This window comes from Hemiscyllium ocellatum, chromosome 21, assembly GCF_020745735.1.
Source record: "Hemiscyllium ocellatum isolate sHemOce1 chromosome 21, sHemOce1.pat.X.cur, whole genome shotgun sequence".
NCBI lineage: Eukaryota > Metazoa > Chordata > Chondrichthyes > Orectolobiformes > Hemiscylliidae > Hemiscyllium > Hemiscyllium ocellatum.
The window spans coordinates 25,468,988-25,493,747 of record NC_083421.1 but is presented as its reverse complement, the minus strand read 5'-3'; the positions used below and the strand labels follow the sequence as shown (position 1 = coordinate 25,493,747).

The window sequence follows — 24,760 nt, the reverse complement described above, 5'->3', positions numbered from 1 at the left end:
TGGCAGGGGAGATTAGACCATTTGTGTGGGAGACTGGGACATGAACCTGTTAAAAGTTAAGGGATCTCCCATTTAAGATGGAAATGAAGAGAAATATTTTCTCCAGAGGTTGAGTTTTTAAAATCTTTTCCCCAGAGTGATGGAGACATGGTCATTGAATACTTTTATGACAGGGATAGATAGACTCTTGACTAACAAAGTTTATCAGCAGGAGGTGGGATGTGGATTTGAGGTCACAATCAGATCAACCATGACCCTATTGAACCTTATTGGCTTGAGGGACTGAATGGGAGCAAGTGAGGACTGCAGATGCTGGAGATCAGAGCTGAAAAATGTGTTGCTGGAAAAGCGCAGCAGGTCAGGCAGCATCAAAGGAGCATGAGAATCGATTCTTATGGGATAAGCCCTTCTTCAAAAATCATGGCCTATTCCTGCTCCTAATTCGTCTGACAATTCTGAAAGCACAAGGCTTACTTGCATTGTAAAGAGAGGCAGTGAAATAAAAAACAAGTCATTATTAAAGTTTGCAAATCAGTACTTCAGTCTCAGTCAAAAGGTCTTGATGAGGTTTACCACATTTGAGGGAGTTTAGTTATGTGGACAGGTTGCAGAGTTTGGGATTGTCCTCCCCACAGCAGAAAGTCCCAATAAAAAGGTATCCAAAATAATTCCCAGAAGAACTAGAACAAAATGTGAGACAAATGTGTCAATCTAAACCTAATGCTCAAGCGTCTGGTGTGGAATTTAAACCCACGATTGTTTTAGTTATAAGCAGAAATGTTGGCAATTGAATCATGGTTGACCCCAATTCTTTAATGAACCGTATTGCACACAGTCTGTGGGGTTCCACGGTGTGAATAAACTACAAAAAGAAGTTTGGAGATCGTCAAAATCCAGTGAAAAAAGCCATTTTATTTATGTTCAATAATACCACAGGAAACAGGGCCAAAAAAAAAATAGATCTTCAACAAATTAATTTATTTTCACTGAAAAATACAATAAACATAATGTAAGAACGGGTATTTTAAATTGTGGTGACCTAACTTGGGAAAACGAAATATACTAGAAATGAAGACAACTGAAATAAAAATGAATAGATAGATAATAAATACATGAAGTGGCAAAAGACAAATACGGATCAGATCATTGGAATGTTAAAGATCACCATGGTCCATGTGGCCAATCCCATAAGAACAAGAGAGGGAAGAAGAAACAGAGTGAGAATATCAAAAGTCTGATCCAAAGCATTTGTCTTATGCAAGCATTATCGATCTGCATTCTGGAATCTCTTCATTCTCCCACAGTGCACCATGCAACTCAATTCAACTAATTTCCCATCTAACCATTACATGCTTCCTCCGAAAAGGAAATATTTAACATTAGCCATCTCATCAATGTTCATATTCCTGTTTAAATGAAAGCATATTTCTATTCATTGAGTTACAATGGAATGGAATCTGCAGCTTAGCAATTCAAGAATCAAAATGAACACCATCTGGAGGAATTTTTCACTGAACTTCCCTTTATGCAGAAGGCAACCAATTCCAGGTAGGTTTTGATGTTGGCATGATTGGTAACAGTTTAAGCCAAACTGCTCCACTGGGGTACTTCCATCAGGTTAACTATTTACTCTTGCTATGGATATTTTGGAAAATAAAATTACTGTTGTTTCTGGTCTTACTGTTTCAATTATTAAAATTATGTAAGAAGACTGAAGAGTTTCCTGGCTGATGGCTTCAATTTAGCAGCTCATTTGTGGATTTGGTTACATTCAAATGTGTCAAAACTATCTGAAGCCTGCAAGTTATCTTTTGAAATAAAAATTCAGGGCGGGGTGGGGGGGGGGGTGGAAAGAGAGAGGAGGGGAGAGCAGGAGATTGCGATCAGTGGGATAGCTCTTTTAAAGAGCCAACGTAAGATTAATGCGTCAAATGGTCCCACTTATGCTGAAGGATTTTAAGAATAAACACAAGTGTTAATCCTTTATCTCCCCCAGATGCTGATCCATTAGCTGTACATCTCCATCATTTTACATTTTCATTTTATCATAGATTAGTTATAGCACAGAATATTCAATATTTTTCCTGTTGATAATAGTTTAAACTGCTTGATCGTGGTTAAACTGACCTTTTCAGCAGAATCGTAATGAGTAATTACAGTGAGTAGGTCCAACTTTGGGTCATAGACAGGCTCTTGTAATTGTTAGAAACAATCAAGTGAGCCAGTGGGATTAATCTGGCTCCTGCACTGGGCTCTGTACATTGTGGAGCCTGCATAAAGTTTGCAGAACACAAAATATTATGAAATTAACTGACTGCTACAGGATTCAATATTGAAGCATCACCAGCAAAAACAGCTTATGAATCCAGTCCCTTTAAAATAAAGCTCTTTGAAATAAAAATTTAGGAATAAAACTTCAGGTAAGCCCCATAAACAAAATCTAAATATTAAGCTAATTTCTATAAACTTGCACATAAATTACTTCATAAATGCTCTTATTTAGATTAAAATCTGACCAACCAATTTATACAATCTAGATATAACCTTTATCTCCTTTTTTAACATCTCTCACAACAGGTTTCTGCTATATTACATTTACACAAGAAAATCAAATAGTTACCAAGGCAATTATATAACTAATATATAGACGTCTTCTTTCCCCAGTTGAGAAACAAAGACCTTTTCACCTGGACCTGAACTACTGAAGTTTAATGTGTATCCACTTTAGGGATGCCCTACTTCCAGGAATAAAACTTCAGCTTGGTAAGAGGTGTAGAAGTTGTTGGGGTCTTCAAATAATTTAGATTTGTTGGATCTGTACTGTTCAAATCAGTTAGCAAGCACTAACCTGATTAGATCTTAATTAGATTAGAAATTAGATTTTAATTTGAAAAATTATTCTTGGAATGCTGGTGAGGCAACATTTGTTGCACCTCATTGGCAGTTACCAGGAGGCAGTAGTTGGTGTGCTACTTGTTTGTACATGTGCTTGCTAGGATATTTGTGGGGGAGTCAAGAGTCAATCAGCAGCTATGGTCTACAGTAATGTCTAGGATGGAACAGATAGAAGAGGCAGGTTGAAATATTATAACAATCTATCATCCGTTTCTGGCTTTTGCCTTACAAATTACCAGAGTGAATTAAGTCAACATCATAAACCTGTTGTTTTGGGATTTGAATTCTCAGTCTCTGGGTTTCTCATGGTCAGCCAGACAAACCCAATTTATCACCAGCAGTCACAAAGTTCAACATGCAGCTCTGAAGTTGGTACCTCTTGATTAAAATCTGGGACTGACCGGTATCACCATCAGTCTGTATGCTTTGTGTCAGTCACAACTGAAAGTTGAATGCTTTGTATAACTCTCCTATCAATCTAATAATGGAAGTTCATGCAATTTGCAGGACCGGGAATGGATGGGAGTAAGAAATAGAGCACAGTTGGTGACAATAGCACCTCTCTACACTAACAGACTAATACCACCCTAAATTGTCATTAAAGAGGTAACACTTAGTTACTAGTGAAAATCTCACATACATAAACTGAGTGGTTAAGGAGTGTGGTCCATTCAATTGTGTCCTGCTTCATCATCACCTATCAATCACACCATGGTTTTATTGTATTCCAATATTAAGGAGCTTTGGCTCTTATATGCTTCATCAGTTTTAATGGATGGTGAAATGATTTCAGTTGATGCTTTGGAAGTATCAGTAGAATAGTTGTGCATTACAAGATTACAAAATGAATACTTGGCCAATACAATTAAAAGAGTCAATAAGGATGAGCTTCAGTGGTACAAGTGTTTTGCTCTCATCCTTATGAGTACTGACATTTGATAACTGCCCCATTGAGTTACTTACATCAAGGTTCAAGACAGCTGGCAGTTCACCACAATTTGACAAGTTATTTATAATAACCTACTGCAATGGAAAATCAGTGACATCTGAGCTTTTAGATGATTGATGCTGTGAAGAGTCCTAACAGATTACAATTTGAAAGAATGAAACATCATCAACTCTTCCCCAGTAAAGAGGCAGCTACATTTAGCAACTGCAGCTGACCACTACAAAGCACAGTGAAATGACACTGTTATGGAGCAAGTTTCACTTTCAATGATTACTTTCTGGTCAGATGTAGACAAGTATCACACCACACTCAGGAGTGTTGGGAAATTGGCTGAATGGACAAACATGTACCTAGTTTGTCTGCAGCACACACACCTGTGTGTGCAAACCACTGAGGGACAACGGTCACCTTCTTAATACTTTCCTTTGAACCGTCATACATTCTGTTCTCTTTCAGAAACGAGATGATCACTGGGTAACAAGAAACGCACCATAACATTCTCTTGATCTGCCAAACATGTCAGGTCAAGGAAGCTGAAAATGTGTGGTGATCACAGTGGTGGTGTGATTAAAGACTATTACCAGAGTTTAGATTGGGGTAGGGGGATGGATTTCCTCAACAGTCAGAAACAGAACGAAAGAGGCCATTGGAAGCAAAACAGTCTTTTGGTGCACAGTTGAACGATCTTTTGGAACTGCAGATACTTCTCCCTCTTTGAAGTTTCATAGTCCAGAGAGATACCAGGTTGTCTAGTTACTGAGCGGTGGATGATGCAGGGATGAATCATCAAAAAGTGGATTCTTGACCTCCATTTCCCCGGTCTGTGACAAGAGAAAAAGAAAAGCTGAGAGGTGAGACCCAGCAGGAAGATTCAGAGGAAATGGGTGTGCTATTGAGACCTGCCTAGTGGCTATTCCCATTCAGAATCTTCTACCTACCTGAAAAGGTTTAGTCTTCAGAAAGTAAGCAAAAGAGACTTGCGAATGGGTGTGAATCTAACAGGAACTAGCTGTTCAATCACAGACCCCACTGTTTAGAGAAGCCTGCAAGTTAATGGGCCTGTAAAGATGTAATAATATGGCTAATATCTGCTGTCTTTGCCTAGCTGTGAAGTGCATTTACATAAGAAAAGCCTGGTGGAGTTCTCCCCTCATCACCCGCACCCCACCACATTGTCCTACGAGCATCTTATTCACAAGCAGCAGTAATAATAGCATCAGTGACTGAAACTGCAGTAAAACTTGTTCAATCTTCTTAATGACACAATTCATTTATCCTTAAATTGTGAAAACCCATCAGAAACACAGAATTAAGTCACATTTTAACACTCCACAGAAACAGCTTCCCCACCCCCGATCCCTTTTCTGTAAATTCTCCCCTATCCTCTGCAAGAGTTATTATGGAAGCTGTTCCCCTGCAGGCAGTATGACACTGGTAGGCATATCAACTGCAAAAGCCATCACAATGGTCCTGATCCAATCATGCTGGCCAACTGTATGCCTGCAAGTCAGTGTCAGCTATGGATCAGTCAGCAGCAATCTTGTCTTTGAATTGGGGTTTAAATCCCATACTGACTTGAACACAAAATCCAGATAGATACTGCATAGCAGAACCAAGGGAGTGTTGATATTCTTTTGGATGTGACATTAAAGTGAGACCCAACTGTGCCTTCATCCAGATATATCCCATGGCAACAATACTAAAAAATGGAGAGTTCTCTATTCTCTATATTTATCCTTCAAACAACAACAAAAAAAACTTTGGTCATCATCACATTGTTTATAGAACATGCAGTGTACAACCATTGTGCATTATCACAGTAACCATACTTCAAAACAATATTCATTGTTTGCAATGGAATTGGTGCAATGTAAGATCAGGAAGACACAATATCATTACAAATCTTTTTCTTTCAGTTGGGGTGACTGGGTAATGATAAGAAAGAAATTAACCTGAATATAGCACCTGATCATAGTCTCAGGATGCTAATTAGCATTTACAAAATCAATTAATGTTGGTCTGCTGGTAAATGTAAGCTGGCTGATGTTGATAAGGCGCCACAAAAAGAAAACAAATGTACAGTCAGAAAATGTGTTCAGTCAGGTGGATAGAATGTACTGGATAGAATGTTGGCCAGGTTATAAGGAACATTCCTTATTTTTATTCAAATGGTATAATGGATTTTTAAAATTGTCCAAAGCAGATCATATTTGAGAATTAATCGCGTTGTGCCATCAAAATGTGCAGTTTAAATTGCTAGCCAAATCCTTCTGCATCTCCACATGGTGATGGAGTGGACGTTTGAGATTATTTACTCCGCATATGTATAGAATGACACAATACCACAAGCTCCTTTGAAATAGAATACCTACATACCTACAATCTAAAGTCAGAAAAAGTACAGCTTTCCTTACATTATTGGTGTCCCTAGTAATATTCTCATTCTCTAGCACTTACTGGAGCCAGTCCTGGACATTCATAGACTGTGAAATCGCCATCTTCATTCTCTCCCTCAGATTCTGTCGCTGATTCGGGTACTTTGGATTCATCCTTATTTCTAAATTTTTTCAAAAAAGAAAACAGCTAATTATATTATTCTTCTGTGCAATGTCTATCATCTGCCCTCTCTCCATCCACTCCCACTTTCTCTCCCCCACAATGTACAGCTCTTGTACACTAGCTATGTGCTGACACACAGCTGCTGTACAGCCATCAAGATTCAAAGTAAATAGACCAATTAGCACAGTCTAGTTAACATGCCAAAAGGAACAGAAGGTCCCCTCCTGAAATTCCTCTACCTCCCACTTTACACACACCCTCCTGCCCATTGGTTTTAGCTGCTGTCGACTCGGTCAATGTTTCCCATCCTATCCACTTGATGTTTGAATTAGATGCACATCTTGACTTATACTTGACCAACTTGCTCACTTGAACTGCATGAGGTGACTGGAAAATTCCATATTATACCTCTGTTCCTAACAAATGCGGTTTTCTGACTATCAAAACTACTTTAGAATTGGCACAGCATTGAGCAACATGATTGCTTAATTTAACTGCAGTTTCATATATATTATGAGAAAGATTATCAGTACATAATGGATCTGAATACTCACTTCTCCATTGATAGCATCTGCTGCTTCTGATGTTGGTAGTGGTACATCTGGGCACTCTGTGCCAGCTTCTTGTCACCACTCTGTTCAAGCAAGGGCACATTTTTAAAAAAAATGAAGATGTGCATAAAATGTTTTCGGCACCTTTATTTGGTTATCACACACTAAACACTTAAATTCCAATTAGCAAAAGACTAGTGTAATAGAATCTCATAGCACCCATCTATTTAGCCCCATTCCTCTGCAGACTGAAAACTTTTTATTAAGTATATGTCTAATTCCCTTTGTAAATTACTTGTAATCTGTTCCCATGACTCTTTCAGACAGGACATGCTGCTGTGTAAATAAAATTGACAAGGCCTCTCTCAGAGTCTCATGCTGAAATGTCTCTAATCAATGTCCTTTTAGAATTCGGTGACATTATTTTGATGCCATTTAGTGTGACAGAAACTAATGTGGATTCAAAATTGTGGACAGGTCAGTGCATGTGAAACTGGCCACAAAGTTATGCTAAGAATTGTGGATTCAGAAAGTACATAAACAGCCCAGTTGAGACTCAAATCAGTTCAGTTTTGGATGGCAACCTATCATAACTCGGAAGCAAGGAGTTTACTCTATTCAGCAGCCAATAATATGGTCACTATGCTCTCATAATCATGGCTTTTCCTAGTTGGATGCTACAGGTAACAGGTAAAGACATACATTTTTAAAATGGTCTTCTTTTGGTTGAGAATCTGTGAAAAGTAACTTGAATTTCTATTGCATTTCTTAGAAATAATCAGTTCCATGAAATGAGATATTCAAATTACAGCTGCAGTGATGTAGGAAAACATGGCAGGCACTTCACACAAAACAGGATCCCAGAAGCAAGAATCTGCTCAACCTGATGTTGGTTGATGGACATACATTTGTCAAACGGCTGGGAGATATCCTTGTTGTTCAAAAAGGGCTATAGGGATTTTTAGAATTCATGTGGACACTGACATAGACAAATGGAGCTCAGGTTGATACCTGAGGATGATTCTTCCAATAACTCAATGCACCTCAGTATTATCCTACAGTCAGTCTCCATTACAAACTCACGGTTAGATTTGAATGCCAAAATCTCAAATGTCTGACTTAGAGACAAGATCGCATTCACATAAAGCTCCCACGATTTATATTTTAAAACCAGCTGGTCAGGTGTTTTAAGAATTGAAAGGAAGCAGGTCAGGTAGAAGGTAGGTTGCTCAGATTTGGAAAGCAGATAGAAACCTTGTTTTTGGTTGGTTAAGGTCCTATCTTCCCCATTGTTGAAACTGTGTCTCAGCAAGACAGCAAATCAATTTACCAACACCACTCAAGGCTTGGACTGTATTTATAACCTTCCTGGTTCATTAAGATCATTTAGGGAAGAATGCCCTCATCCCATGAATGAATTTAAAAAATCTGAGCGCAGATTATGTATAATTTAAATACCATTTTCTTCTGAACTTACCAAGGGTTTCTCAGGTTGCGTGTTAGATCCAATTATACCATAGCCTGGATAGTCTGCTTTCTGAGTTAATCTCACCTCTTTTTGTAATCTAGAATTAATTTTTTAAAAATCAAGTAAAAACATAGGTTACAGAGAAATTACTTAAATGCCATTTATTTGACTTAATCATGTTCTTATTGACAGATCCATGCCTGCCCGATCATAACCCAAGCAAAATCTGAAAAGTGCACCAGCATGGACATAACAATTGAGAAAGCTGTCAAGAATTATATTTTGGAAATATGGAAGAAGAATGGCAATCATGCGGATGCCTGGCCTCAGAATGCTTGTTTTCTAGTACAGGCAGGTATTTTTGGAAGGAAAGAGAATATAACAGGAACATTGGATACATTCAATTTTCAACAGTGTGTTATACATTGCTGGCAAGAAAAATACTTGTAAAGCTATAATCCCCAGCCCCAGCATAGCTAGACTTCACAAAGCATGCTTATAGCATTCTAATTGAATTTATCAAGGTCAAAATCTGCAGAGATTTTCTTTTCCATGCATCATGACAAACTTCCTTCATCCCCTTCATACATTTTTTACATCTGTCCTACACCCAGAGATCCAATGCTATCAAATCTTTCAACTGGATTCTGAAAGACGAAGATTGTCCGAGGTGACATACACACATATGGGTCTTCCACTTAGCTCAGTATTTGCCCATAGTGCTGTCGTGGCCAGATTCTGCATTCTATTACACTACCGTTCACAGATAATGACTCTAGTTGTTCTATTTATTTTATTTGCAAAATGATGTCTGAGACTTGCTCAATTTTGAGCAAAGCAACAATTGTGAGTGGGTTTTCAGAAGTATGTAAATTGGTGTAGAGGTCTCTAATGTAGAGGCACTAGCCCATGGCTAGTAAGGCCTAAAGTTCACTGCATCCATTTTACAATCTACTTGTGCCAAAGAAATTCAGGGCATTTGCCTCAAACTCCCAATTCAGAAGTCTATTCAATGCAGTAATCATTCTTTATTTGAAGAATTTTCTTAAAACCACCCTGAATTTGCCTTTTAGTAATACCACCATCTACCTCTTTATTGTACCATCACAGAGTGTAAAGTAGTCCAAATTTAGTTTATTTCTTAATTTAAGATCCATTCTCAGTTGTACCCAAAGGTCATATTGTCCAGTCTTTCAAAACTTAGTCTTTATAGATCCTCAAATGAAATCTGAAATACCAGCCATGACCCCAAAACCATTTGACAGCTCAGTTTTGGACTAGAGAGGGGAACAATGCATTTGAACTCTAGAGTCATGAAATTCTATTATTTCTGAACTTCCAATTTGCTTCATCCGCCTCGATTAGCAACTTGAACATTACCTGTACCAGCAGATGCCAGCAATGATCAGTCCAGAGACCCCCGCCACTGTGCATACAATGATCAAAGCTGAGGAATGAAGAATGACAAATGTCAATAATTTTCAAAAGATCTGCACTTGACAGGCCTTCTCTACATTTCATACAATCTAAATATATAAAACTGTTACATTATCAAATTTAACTTGACTAACCACTTAACTGCTCACCTGTTCAAGGGGTATTTAGTGGATAGTTAAGTATGTGAAAATCTCAAAAGGTAGCATCTTCCATGGAGAAGAATTCGCTCTCCAACCACACAACATTTTCATAATTAGCCACCCATATTTTTGAAGCACCAAAATTCTACCAAATTAGTGACCATTGTATTTTACACACTTAGTGTTCCATATAAGTCCCAGAATAAAATGAATGCTCAAGTCCTCCAGACATCAATTGTACTGTGTAAAATTGATACAGTTCTACTATTGGTAGAATGAGAAGCTGCCAATTTTATTCCCAATCACCACACACCAAAAGTCAGTAAAAAAAAGTGAGCCAACCGACAGCAAATGCTATACATGAAATAATAGCCATAACTGATAACATACTGAGAGGGCAATTCACTAATAAATACAGAATTGAGGTACAAGGTGACAGTTAATTTAATAACTCTAAAAAGTGAGATCTGGTCCTTCAGAACTAGCTGTAAACATTCACTATTCACCCTTGCACCGTAAACATAGTTTCAAGAGGAATTATTATAAGTAAATTGCATGGTTGCTACCAGGCTAATTATCTTCAAGAAATCTAAATACCAAAATTAAATAGAATATAAAGGTCGGGTTTCCAAGTGCTTACTAAAAACAGCTTTCTGTTGGACAGCACACTAATACCTAAAATACCTCAAAAAAAAAGGAGCAGCTCTTACAGCCACAACTTTTTCCCGTCCTCCATCTTGGATTACCCAAAGCATAGTGGTCTGAAGTATTAGAGCAACGGCACGAACATAGAGTCATAGAGATGTACTGCATGGAAACAAACCCTTCGGTCCAACCCGTCCATGCCAACCAGATATCCCAACGCAACTTAGTCCCACCTGCCAGCACCCGGCCCATATCCCTCCAAACCCTTCCTATTCATATACCCATCCAAATGCCTCTTAAATATTGCAATTGTACCAGCCTCCACCACATCCGCTGGCAGCTCACTCCATACACGTACCACCCTCTGCGAGAAAAAGTTGCCCCTGGAGGTCTCTTTTGTATCTTTCACCCCTCACCCTAAACCTATATCCTCTAGTTCTGTACCCCCCGACTCCAGGGAAAAGACTTTGCCTATTTATCCTATCCACGCCCCTCATAATTTTGTAAACCTCTATAAGGTCACCCCTCAGGCTCCGACGTTCCAGGGAAAACAGCCCCATCCTGTTCAGCCTCTCCCTGCAGCTCAGATCCTCCAACCTTAGCAACATCCTTGTAAATCTTTTCTGAACCTTTTCAAGTTTCACAACATCTTTCCGATAGGAAAGAGACTAGATTTGCATGCAACATTCCAACAGTGGCCTAAACAATGTCCTGTACAGCCGCAACATGACCTCCAAACTCCTGTACTCAATACTCTGATCAATAAAGGAAAGCATAACAAATGCCTTCTTCACTATCCTATCTACCTGTGACTCCACTTTCAAGGAGCTATGAACCTGCACTCCAAGGTCTCTTTGTTCAGCAACACTCCCTAGGACCTTACCATTAAGTGTATAAGTCCTGCTCTGATTTGCTTTCCCAAAATGCAGCACCTCGCATTTATCTGAATTAAACTCCATCTGCCACTTCAGCCCATTGGCTCATCTGGTCCAGATCCTGTTGTAATCTGAGGTAATCCTCTTCGCTGTCCACTATATCTCCAATTTTGGTGTCATCTGCAAACTTACTAACTGTGCCTCTTATGCTCGCATCCAAATCATTTATGCAAATGACCAAAAGTAGAGGGCTCAACATCGATCCTTGTGGCACTCCACTGGTCACAGGCCTCCAGTCTGAAAAACAACCCTCCACCACCACCTTCTGTCTTCTACCTTTGAGCCAGTTCTGTATCTAAATGGCTAGTTCTTTCTGTATTCCATGAGACCTAACCTTGCTAATCAGTCTCCCATGGGGAACCTTGTCGAACACCTTACTGAAGTCCATGTAGATCACATTTACTGCTCTGCCCTCATTAATCTTCTTTGTTACTTCTTCAAAAAACTCAATCAAGTTTGCGAGACATGATTTCCCATGCACAAAGCCATGTTGACTATCCCAAATCAGTCCTTGCCTTTCCAAATACATGTACATCCTGTTCCTCAGGATTCCCTCCAACAATTTGCCCACCACCGAGGTCAGGCTCACTGGTCTATAATTCCCTGGCTTGTCTTTACCGCCCTTCTTAAACAGTGGCACCCCGTTTGCTAACCTCCAGTCTTCCGGGACACCTGTGACTATTGATGATACAAATATCTCAGCCAAAGGCCCAGCAATCACTTCTCTAGCTTCCCACACCTGATCAGGTCCTGGGGATTTATCCACCTTTCACCGTTTCAAGACATCCAGCACTTCCTTCCTCTGTAATCTGGACATTTTGCAAGATGTCACCATCTATTTCCCAACAGTCTATATCTTCCATATCCTTTTCTACACTAAATACTGATGCAAAATATTCATTTAGTATCTCCCCCATTTTCTGAGGCTCCACACAAAGGCCGCCTTGCTGATCTTTGAGGGGCCCAATTCTCTCCCTAGTTACCCTTTTGTCCTCAATATATTTGTAACAACACTTTGGATTCTCCTTTACACTATTTTCCAAAGCTATCTCATGTCCCCGTTTTGCCCTCCTGATTTCCCTCTTAAGTATACTCCTACTTACTTTATACTCTTCTAAGGATTCAGTCGATCTCTCCTGTCCAAAACTGATATATGCTTCCTTCTTTTTCTTAATCAGACCCCCTCAATTTCTTTAGTCATCCAGCATTCCCTATACCTACCAGCCTTCCCTTTCACCCTGACAGGAATATACTTTCTCTGGATTGTTGTTATCTCATTTCTGAAGGCTTCCCATTTTCCAGCTGTCCCTTTACCTGCGAACATCTGCCTCCAATCAGCTTTCGAAAGTTCTTGCCTAATACCGTCAACATTGGCCTTTCTCCAATTTCGAACTTCAACTTTTAGATCTGGTCTATCCTTTTCCATCATACTTTAAAACGAATAGAATTATGGTCGCTGGCCCCAAAGTGGTCTGCCTTATTTCCCAAGAGTAGGTCAAGTTTTGCACCTTCTCTAGTAGGTATATTTACATACTGAATCAGAAAATTGTCTTGTACACACTTAAGAAATTCCTCTCTATCTAAACCTTTAACACTATGGCAGTCCAAGTCGATGTTTGGAAAGTTAAAATCCCCTACCATAACTACCCTATTATTCTTACAGATAGCGGAGATCTCCTTACAAGTTTGTTTCTCAATTTCCCTCTGACTATTGGGGGGTCTATATAAAGTGATCATCCCTTCCTTATTTCTCAGTTCCACCCAAATAACTTCCCTGGATGTATTTCTGGGAATATCCTCCCTCAGCACAGCTGTAATGCTATCCCTTATCAAAAATGCCACTCCCTCTCCTCTCTTGCCTCCCTTTCTATCCTTCCTGTAGCATTTGTATCCTGGAACATTAAGCTGCCAGTCCTGCCCATCCCTGAGCCATGTTTCCGTGATTGCTATGATATCCCAGTCCCATGTTCCTAACCATGCCCTGAGTTCTGCCTTTCCTGTTATGCCCCTTGCATTGAAATAAATGCAGTTTAATTTATTAGTCCTATCTTGTCCCTGCCTGCCCTGACTGTTTGACTCACTTCTTTTCAGAGCTGTACCCGTCTCAGATCGATCTCTTTCCTCACTATCTCCTTGGGTCCCACCCCCCCCCCACCTTACTAGATTAAATCCTCCCAAGCAGTTCTAGCAAATTTCCCTGCCAGTATATTAGTCCCCTTCCAATTTAGGTGCAATCCGTCCTTCTTGTACAGGTCACTTTTACCCCAAAAGAGATTCCAATGATCCAAAAATGTGAATCCTTCTCCCATACACCAGCTCCTCAGCCATGCATTCATCTGCTCTATCCTCCTATTCCTGTCCTCACTAGCTCGTAGCGCTGGGAGTAATCTTGATATTACTACCATTGAGGACCTCCTTTTTAAATCCTGCCTAACTCTCTGTAATCGCCCTTCAGAATCTCAATCTTTTCCCTTCCAATGTTGTTGGTTTCAATGTGGACAATGACCTCCTGCTGGCTCCTCTCCCCCGTGAGAACATTCTGCACCCTCTCTGAGACATCCTTGATCCTAGCACTCTGCTTTTCCTCGGCTGTACCTCTGACTAAGAATCCCCTAACACAATTGATCTCTTGGAAGCCGACGTACCCCTTGTTGCATTCGAGCCAGTCTCAATACCAGAAACTTGGCTGTCCGTGCTACGTTCCCCTCAGAATCCATCACCCCCTACATTTTCCAAAACAGCACACCTGTTTGAAATGGGTATATCCACAAAAGACTCCTGCACTAGCTGCCTATCTCTCTTACATTTCCTGGAGTTATCCCATCTAGGTGACTATATCTGACACTTTTCCCCCTTCCTATAACTGCCATCCATCACATACTGTTGCTGTTGCAAATTCCTCATCGCTGCTATCTGTCTCTCCAACCGATCCACTCGATCTGATAAGATTCGCATCCAACAGCATTTATGGCAGATATAATCCACAATAACCCTTAAACTCTCTTTAAACTCCCAAATCTGACAAGTAATATGTATCACTGCAAAGGCTATTTTTGCTCGTTCACAATCTACAGACCCAGAAAATAACACCGTCTTATTCCTCTACAGACACTGCCCCAGGTTAAATTAATAGCTATGGCTTATATTTTAAGTTTAATCAAGAGACTTGTCTCCAAAAAACATAATCAAGAAAAAAATCCACTATACTCACTGCTACAGCCTTTCTCTTGGACAGACTTAAAACAACAATTAACTTATCTGATTCTGTGCTGTGAACTTCGCCCAACAGTTCCTCCAAGATTAGTTGAGAATTTCACTGTTTGTTAATTTTCCCCAGATGCACTCCGATGTACAGCGATACACAAATTCAAACAGCAAAGGCCGTAACTGTGCAGGTTCTCTCTCTCTCTCCTGCATTGTCCTCACCATGTGTTTCCTTTGTCTGCGCTTCTCCCTTGTCTGCTGTTGTTTTGACTTTTATTTTCCAAAGTTCCAAGACAATGCAACAGCATCTAAAACAGTAATTACTGCTCCTGGAATTCAAGGAAATCCCCTCCAACACATAACATACCTCAAAAAAAAGCTCTTACAGCCAGAAACTTTTCCCGTCCTCCACCTTGGATTACCCAGAATGTCATTTAAAAAGATAATTCTTCTTCTTAAAATCACTGAGACACAGGATGGAAGGTATCCTTAAAAATATGTTCCCCCTGTGTCTGAAGCTTGAGTGGAAAACTTGCAGACTAGACTTTGGAACATTGGTAATCAGACCTGAATAACTCACTCAATTCCTGATAGCCTTTCATAAATGAGGGTACAAGCTTTTCTTTGCAAAAGTAAACAACAGGACTGTTTTTATATGCTACCTGACATGTTCACTCAACAGTTGGATATTACCTCACAATTTACCAGCCTGCGATTAACAGTAATATAAGTGAGGGCTGTCAAGTTAAAGTGTGGATGTATGATCACTAAACTGGGACTTCTGTGGTAATGAAACTATCAACACCATGACAATTTGAAAATTTATACAGTCTTGAGGCTATGTGTCAATTGGTTTCAGGTTTTGAGGCATCTGCAATCTAAAGTACAATAATGATTAATCCAAGTGCTGCTGAGAGATTCAAGCAAAGCTTTGACAGCCATATTCAGTACCTTTTTGGATTTTCTTTACTAACATATATTAATGGCTTTGAGATTCACAGAATGGTTAATAGGAGGGAAAGCTGAGCAGACCGAATTCTCTCTGATAAATGTTGTTCAGGTATTGTGGGTGTCAAAAAATATCTAAAATTACTTTAACACCACAACAAAGCTAACCCTTACCTTTAAAAAAAAACGAGTTCAGATTAGTAGGAACTACACCATGTATAATTGTATGCTGCTCTGATAAGAATTACTTCTATTACTGACCAGTGCTACCAGCAGTAGCATGGATTACTGTCACCCATGTGAAATCTATCATTTTAAGATGTAAAAAATTAATAATGGGCTTGGATAGAGTGGACAAGAAAACCTCCCCCCCCCCCCCCCAATCGCCCCCCCCTCCCCCGCCCCAGTGGAGAGGTCAGTTAGTAAGGTGGGAAAGTGGAGGTGGGGGGGGTGATGATGGACGCAGAATAAAAGGTGATTAGTAAGGCATTAAAAAGGACTTGAGGAAAACTTGCTCAGCCAGAGGGTGGTTGGTGTATAAAATTCATATTCCGGGTTGATGGTTGAGGTGGAAACCTTCATTTCATTTAAAAAGGAAGCTGGGTTTGCTCCTGAGGCACTGTAACCTGCAAGGCTGTGAATCAGGTGCTGTCAAAGATAGAATGAGCAACCAGTTTATTCAGCTGGCACAGACTTGATGGGCAGGATGGCCTCTTTCTGTCCTGTAACTTTAGTATGGTTCCAAGGCTATTTAGCTTCAGCTAAGATATTAACAAATGTTAAACTCAGTAATATCACTGTGTGTGTGTGTGTGTGCGCGCGTGTGTGCGCGCGCGCGCGCACATCTGTCGTAATAGCCTGCAAGGGTTTTTGATGCAGCCCTGGAAAGGCTCAAAGTGATAGCTGACCCCCCCCCACCAGTTAACCCACTGCTTAGATAGGACATTGGGCAGTCAGACTCTCTCCATAATAGGGATAATCTGGATGAGGAATGGTGATTGATTATTATCCCTTCTTTTGCTCAGGACCCATTAGTAATTCCCCAAATATTTCCTGTACTGATTCAGCTATTGCTTGTACGGCTCTAGTAGATTGTATTTTTTGTGGTATGTCTATATTCTCTGGGCTTTTGATCAATCATATGCAAAAACCTAACGCATGCAGGTGTTTTTTGAAATACAATGCATACTTACTGAGTAGAATGGCATCAGTGAAAGGAACATCTCTCTTTGGAATACTCTTTATTTCTGCCACTTTACCAGGAACGTTTGGGGGTGCACTTGCTGTGGTTGATAACATTTCTTTATTGGATGATATGTCTGCACGAATCCCTTGCGATTCATCTTTTAAGTTAGCAGGTTTATTCTTGCCAGCTGTTAAATGTACAATAATGATTACAAGTTGCTACTTGATAAAAGATCCATCTCAATATTTGTTTGAAGCAAAGTATAAATAAGATGTGCCAGAGCAATGAAGGTCTGATACCTCTGAATCGCAGGGTTGTGGGAGATGGCTCTACTCCTTGCAGTGCAAGGCAGTCCCACCTCTACGTGATGTTGCAGACCAGCATGATAAAGGATGTCCTTCAGTTTTACTGCAGGGAAGATCAATTCTAACCTACTCTCAGGGACCTCTTTCTCTCAAACTGCTACAGGTCTATTCTCTTGGATTACACCAGGACGTCACTTTACAGAGTGAAGGTGACATTTATTTTTAATGCAAATACAATGTTTAATAATGCTGCATTGTGCAAGTGGCCATTGCTGAGGCCTTCTGATTTCTGTCTCCCCTTGAAAGCAGCAGCAAATCTTCGTGATGCACTTGTCTTGCTCAAAAATGCATCCTCATCCAATGACTGTCAGCACCTTAGAAGAATATCCAATCAAATCCTTGCACAACACACTCCAGACATGCCCTTTACTACAGGAAGTGCTCATTTTTCACCAGCCTTTCTGGTTTAGGGACAAAGATCAGCATGAACTCATCATGTTTTTGTTTTTAAAATAGTGATAATTCGTGAAAAGAAAGTAATATAGTGCTTAAATTTATTGCTTTGCTGCTATTCAAGGTTTAGGCTGCTTTCTCAAGGTTTAGGCTGCTGCTGTGGTGTTTTCTGCAGTCATTAATAAGTGCCCAATTCAACCTTCTGCACCTTGCAGCTTATTCCTCAACAATGCCTAATCCAAATGAAATTACCACAAAGCTCATCACTGTTCCCGAGTTCCTTCTACTCTAGCGCCTAATCAACTATACTTCCGCACCTTATTCTGCCGTTTCAGGCACTGTCAATGTAACTTTCCCTATAGTCCTAAACTGTGTCCATTCATTTCAAAATGATTTTGTCACACCTACACATTTTAACTGGATAACCAAACATAAGCAGTTATAAAATTTTTAAACATACAAGTGTGCAACTTCAAATTTACTGCCTTATGCTGCCTCATAGCCCTGCAAGTTTCACCTTCAAATATTTATCCAGTTTGTTTTTGGACATGAAATCTGCTTCCACCATCTTTTCAGACAGTGTACTCCAGATCATATACAGAAACACAGAAGATAGGAGCAGGAGGAGGCCATTCTGCCCTTTGAGCCTGCTCTGCCATTCAACATGATCATGGCTGATCATCCAACTCAATAGCCTATTCCTGCTTTCTCCCTATACCCTCTGACCTCATTTGCTCCAAGTGTTATATCTAGCGGCTTCTTGAATATATTCAATGTTTTGGCATCATCTACTTCCTGTGGTAATGAATTCCACAGGTTCACCACTCTCTGGGGGAAGAAATCAAGTAAAAAGTGAACAAAATGGCAACCATGTAACCATTACTGATTATGGTCTGGTTTCCATTTAGTTCAGGAATGTTCTTCAGGGTCTATGTGACTCCAGAATTATAGCAATGTGGTTTAATCTGATCTGCTCTCTAATCAATTAGGGATGGACAATAAATTCTGACCTAGTGTCCGATGCCCACCTCCCATGAACAAATTGCCAATGATCTTAAATCTGTCCACTCTGGTCACTGATTGTCCTCTTTGCATATTTTATTATAAGTAAATCATACAGCTTTGAAGTACTCTATTAAATCTCTAAGCAGAGCATCCAAGCTTTTCTAGTTTCTACATTTAACTAAAAGCATCCTATTCCTGGTACCATGAATTAAAATGTACGTTTTGATGGTGAAAAATACTCCTAAATATCTGAATAGTTGGGAATCAAGCCAGAGAAAAAAGTACCATCAAAACGGCAAACTCAGAGGTTGTGTTTAAAGCTGGGCCTAATGGAATTAAGAGTCAAAGTAATACAACATGGAAACAAGTCCTTCAGCCCAAACTGGTCCATGCTGACCATGGTGCCCACTCAGCTAGTTCCAATTAGAGTCACAGAAACAGACCCTTCAGTTCAACTCATCCATGCCGACCAGATATCATAGAGTCATAGAGTCATGCCGACAAAAAAGACCTACGGAGCAACTTTTTCACTCAGAGTGGTATGTGTATGGAATGAGCTGCCAGAGGATGTGGTGGAGGCTGGTATAGTTGCAACATTTAAGAGGTATTTGGATGGGTATATGAATAGGAAGGGTTTGGAGGGATATGGGCCACGTGCTGGCAGGTGGGACTAGATTTGGTTGGGATGTACCTATCCATGTACCTTTCCATCCATGTACCTCTCCAAATGTTTTTTAAATGTTGCTTTTGTACCTGCCTCAACCATTTTCTCTGGTAGCCGATTCTACATATGCTTTATTCTGTGTGAAGTAGTTGCCCCTCAGGTCCTTCATAAATCTTTCCCCTCTCAACTTCAATTTAGGCCCTCTAGTTTTCAATTCCCCATCCCAGGGAACAAAAGACTATACACCATTCATTCTATGTCCTTCATGATTTTATTCACCTCAATTAGGTCACCCCTCATTCTCTTACGTTCCAAGGAATAAAATCCTATACTGGCCAACCTCTCCTAATAACTCAGGCCTATTAGTGCTTGCAACGCAGAATACTGGGCTAATGGTAAAATTCTTGGCAGTGTGAATGAACAGAGAGATCTGTGTCCAGGTGCATAAATCCCTGAAGATTGCCAGCCAGGTTGATAGGGTTGTTAAGGCATATGGTGTGTTGGTGTTTATTGGTAGCGGGATTGAGTTTTGAAGCCATGAGGTCATGCTTCAGCTGTACAAGACACTGGTAAGGCCGCACTTGGAATATTCCGTGCAGTTCTGGTCACCCCATTACAGGAAGGGTGTGGAAGTTTTGGAAAGAGCTCAGAGGTGATTTACCAGGATATTGCCTGGTTTGGAAGGAAGGTCTTACAAGGAAAGACTGAGGGAACTGCGGCCGATTTCGTTGGGAGAGAAGAAGGTTAAGAGGTGAGCTAATCGAGACATATAAAGTAATCAGAGGATTAGATAAGAGCCATTTACCTCAAATGGTGAAGGCTAACACGAGGGGACAGAGCTTTAAATTGAGGGGTCATAGATTTGGGACAGATATATTTGGGTAGTTTTTTTACTCGGAGAGTAGTAGGGGCATGGAACAGCCTGCCTACGACAGTAGTTGACTCGCCAATGTTAAGGGCATTTAAATGGGCATTGGAAATACATATGGATAATAATGGAATGCTGTAGGTTAGGTGGGCATCAGATTAATTTTGCAGGTCGGCACAACATTGAAGGCTGACGGGCCTACACAGCGCTGTAACATTCTATGTTCTATATTCTAAAGCTTTTTTGCACACTTTCCAGTTTAACTATGTCTTTTCTATAACAGGGTGACCCAAACTGTACACAATACTCTAAGTGCGGCTTCAGCAACAACTTATACAACTGTAACACAACATCCCAATTCCTAAGCTCAATGCCTTGACCAATGAAGGCCAGTAAGCTAAAGCCTTCTTCACCACCCTGTGTACCTACGACGCCGCTTTCAAAGAACTATATACTTATGCTCCTAGGTCCCTCTGTTCCACAACACACCTCAGGACCTGACCATTTACTGTATAATTCCTGCCTTGGTTTGACTTTACAAAGTTTAATACCTCACACTTATCTGCACTGAATTGCATTTGCCAAATCCTCAGCCCACTTCCGTACTTGACCAAGATCCCTCTGCAATTTTTGATAACCTTCCTCACTATCAACGATACCTCCTAATTTTGTATCATCCGCAAACTTACTGATCATGCCTTGTACATTCACATCCAGATCATTTATGTAAATAAAAATAACAAAGGTCCCAGCACTGAACCCTATGGCACACCACTACTTACAGGCCTCCAGTCCAAGAAACAACCTTCAACCATCACTCTCTGCTTCCTACCATCGAGCCACTTTTGGAGAAAGTTGGAAACTGTGAGTATGCAGGTTTCATCATTGTTGGAAGACACACCATAGTTCCAGATGACCACAGGGCTACTCTTCCATTAGAGAAAGACAATTAGTGGTGAATTTGATGTGCGAGTCGCCAAGCCTCAGGTGAGTTCAAGTTTGAGAAGCAAGACCTCAGCCAGAGCAGGATGTTAACCTGTGCTGGATTCTGGATTAGTGGTACTGGAAGAGCACAGCAGTTCAGGCAGCATCCAAGGAGCAGCAAAATCAACGTTTCGGGCAAAAGCCCTTCATCAGGAATAAAGGCAGAGAGCCTGAAGTGTGGAGAGATAAGCTAGAGGAGGGTGGGGGGGGGAGAAAGTAGCATAGAGTACAATGGGTGAGTGGGGGAGGGGATGAAGGTGATAGGTCAGGGAGGAGAGGGTGGAGTGGATAGGTGGAAAAGGAGATAGGCAGGTAGGACAAGTCCGGACAAGTCATGGGGACAGTGCTGAGCTGGAAGTTTGGAACTGGGGTGAGGTACGGGAAGGGGAAATGAGGAAACTGTTGAAGTCCACATTGATGCCCTGGGGTTGAAGTGTTCCGAGGCGGAAGATGAGGCGTTCTTCCTCCAAGCGTCTGGTGGTGAGGGAGCGGCAGTGAAGGAGGCCCAGGACCTCCATGTCCTCGGCAGAGTGGGAGGGGGACTTGAAATGTTGGGCCACAGGGCGAAGTGGTTGTTTGGTGCGGGTGTCCCAGAGATATTCCCTAAAGCGCTCTGCTAGGAGGCGTCCAGTCTCCCCAATGTAGAGGAGACCGCATCTCGAGCAACGGATACAATAAATGATATTGGTGGATGTGCAGGTAAAACTTTGATGAATGTGGAAGGCTCCTTTAGGGCCTTGGATAGAGGTGAGGGAGAAGGTGTGGGCATAGGTTTTACAGTTCCTGCGGTAGCAGGGGAAGGTGCCAGGATGGGAGAGTGAGTTGTAGGGGGGCATGGACCTGACCAAGTAGTCACGGAGGGAACGGTCTTTGCGGAAGGCGGAAAGGGGTGGGGAGGGAAATATATCCCTTGTGGTGGGGTATTTTTGGAGGTGGCAGAAATGTTTCCACACTGTAAGGAACCTAATCTAATTTAAAAGTAGTCCACAAAATTAGAGGAAATAGGTAAGCAAGACATTATGCTAACAATCCAAAATTCTGAATAAGCTAGGCAGTGTATGGGAGGTAGTGAAACCTCCATTCATTCCTGTACTGCTTTCACTGTTGACAGTCTCGTGTCAATAGACAACAGCAGGCACACCCAGTCCTAGTTCATGTAACCCTGCAATTGTCACGGCAACAGATCAAAGTGGGCCATTTTACAGCAAGTAATGGCAATGATAGAATCTGCCTGCAGCAATGCCTTTAAACAGAGGAACAAAACACTGCAGGGGCCTCAAACAAAGGACACAAAGGGTCTCAAAACAACTATTTCACAGTTCGAGTTTGATCTGAAGCCTTCTGTCAGTCTGTGTGCAGTGTACTTACTCTCTGCCGCTGCCGCCAGTTGTTGTGTATGTGGCGTACTCTCTTTTTTGGCTAAGAGTGATGCTATGTAATCAATATCACCATCGATATCAGAGGATCCATGACGTATCCCTAAGGGAGCAAAAAAAAATCTGAATACACCAAACTTTGAAGTGTTTGAAATGAGAATGAGAGAGATCAGAAAATCAATCTGCTATGAAGTGCTGATTACCTTATAGGGCAAACAGGCTCCGATCCACTTAAATTACAGCTAATCATTTAATCTTTAACATTCAGTTTAAGTTCAATTTGAATAGTTAATTCAAAATAAGATAAAAATGTCCTTTAGGGTCTGATTTAAATAAATACACGAATTATTATCATTTTTTTTTCTGGTATTCCATGATTGAATATCTCAATCAGGCTTTTTCAAAGCCACAGTATTGAAATGGTGTTCAAAGTTACAAATGACAATCCATATGATTAAAAAAAATACCTGTCCACATCCTTCTAGGCACTTCTTTAGTCTTTGATATGGTTAACCACACAATTTTCCTTCAATACCCCTCTACTACTGTCTAGCTGAGTAGGATGTAATGCATATGCCTGCTTTCATTATCTATATAGCTGCAGCACTGGCTTCCAGCTCTCTTTAGTTTCTTGTCTACATTTTGTTCTTTAGTGATTTCAGTTTCCACACGTGCTGACTACACTCAATTTGACTTCACCACTACCTCTCTCTGCTCCTCTGCTGATTCTAAGTCACCACCTTGCCTGTCCAACATTAAATAAGCTATTGTCTTTCGACCCTACTAAAAACTTAATTCTTTAGCCACTAGTTCCATTTACACAAACATGAATTAGGGGCAGAAGCAGGCCATTCAGTTTCTCAATCCTGGTCCGCCATTCAATAAGATATTGGTTAATCCATTTGTATTTTGAATTTTGTATTCCCATCTACCCGCAACAACTTCTGATTTCCCTGCCTAACAATAATCTATTGACCTTAGCTTTAAACATGCCCCATCAATCCATGTCCACCGCGTTCTGTAGAAGTGTGTTCCAAAGCCACATAACCCTGAGAGAGAAATACATTCTCATCATACCTCTCCACAAAGATGTATGACATAGTACATCACTGAGCCCATCATTACTGCAGTGGACAAACAACAGGACCAGCTCCTAGCTCTTCAACCTAATGGTTACTACATTTCCAGTGGATATTCAAGTTATTTTTAACTGTGATGAGGGTTTTTTCCTCTACTGTCCTTTCAGTAGAGAATTACAGACCTCCTTTATCCCCTGGTTGAAAAGATAACTTCCTCCTAATCTTTTCAACAATCAATTTAAATCATTCCCTCCCCCTAGGAAACTGACTAAAAATAAATCAGACTGTTTGCAAACTTGGGGTATTCTGCCAATGGCTCTATAAATTCAAGTTCTTTGTTGTTAACAAATTGCTCTTATATATAAAAAATACATTGACTTTAACTGCAAAAATCAATAATTAGAAATTCATTAGCAAAGCTCAGGTCGTGCATTTTCAATGTCGCCATTTACTGTGTCAGCAAGATTTATTCGACTTGCAGCTGGACACAATTCCAAATAAAACATGCTGCAAACAGCAAGGTATCTTGCCAAATGCAGCAAAGGATTGCTGAGGTTGCTTTCTGTATGTCAGAATAAAGTGGCACATTTATTACAAAAAGCTGAACTTCTACAACAGTCACCGACATTTGACAACAGACACATGGATATTCAGTGAACAGAAATTCATTTTCAGTCCCTAAGATCTTTGCAAATAAAGGCACAGCTCGCAAATCAAAACTGGGCCCTTCTACGCTGTTTGTTTACTGGACAAACACAGGTTTATGCTTTAGATCCTAGTTTGTGCCGCATCATTAATATTTCATCACTGTAGTTGCAGTCACATGCTGCATCACACTCCTGTTTTGTTTTTAAAGTTCATTCATGGGACATGGGCATCACCTTTGGGCCAGCATTAGTTGCCCATCTGCAGTAGCCCTTGAGAAGGTGGTAGTTAGCTGTCTTCTTGAACGGACTCAGTCTGTACGCTGTAAGAAGATCTACAATGCTGAATCTGTATCATCCCAATTCCAAATTTTCACAATGGGCAGCAAACATCAGCAGAATTGATGTGCACAACCCATTGTCCTCACTGTGTGGCTGCCCACCATGTCCACTTTCTAACAGCAT

The 24,760-nt window shown here is 40.6% G+C and overlaps 1 protein-coding gene across 3 annotated transcripts in view; it reads right to left on the bottom strand.

Annotated features, from left to right (window-relative positions):
* Positions 1–892: 892 nt before the first annotated feature.
* Positions 893–24,760, bottom strand: part of LOC132825807 (neural proliferation differentiation and control protein 1-like) — a 199,906-nt gene continuing 176,038 nt past the window's right edge. For all 3 annotated transcript variants that reach the window (XM_060841297.1, XM_060841295.1, XM_060841296.1), the window contains 7 exons: positions 22,565–22,675; positions 16,925–17,104; positions 9,803–9,869; positions 8,432–8,519; positions 6,958–7,037; positions 6,302–6,401; positions 893–4,665 (listed from right to left, as the gene is read on the bottom strand). In XM_060841297.1, the coding sequence (XP_060697280.1) occupies positions 4,594–4,665; positions 6,302–6,401; positions 6,958–7,037; positions 8,432–8,519; positions 9,803–9,869; positions 16,925–17,104; positions 22,565–22,675 (698 nt within the window). In that variant the 3' untranslated portion in view covers positions 893–4,593. The remainder of the gene's footprint in view (positions 4,666–6,301; positions 6,402–6,957; positions 7,038–8,431; positions 8,520–9,802; positions 9,870–16,924; positions 17,105–22,564; positions 22,676–24,760) is intronic.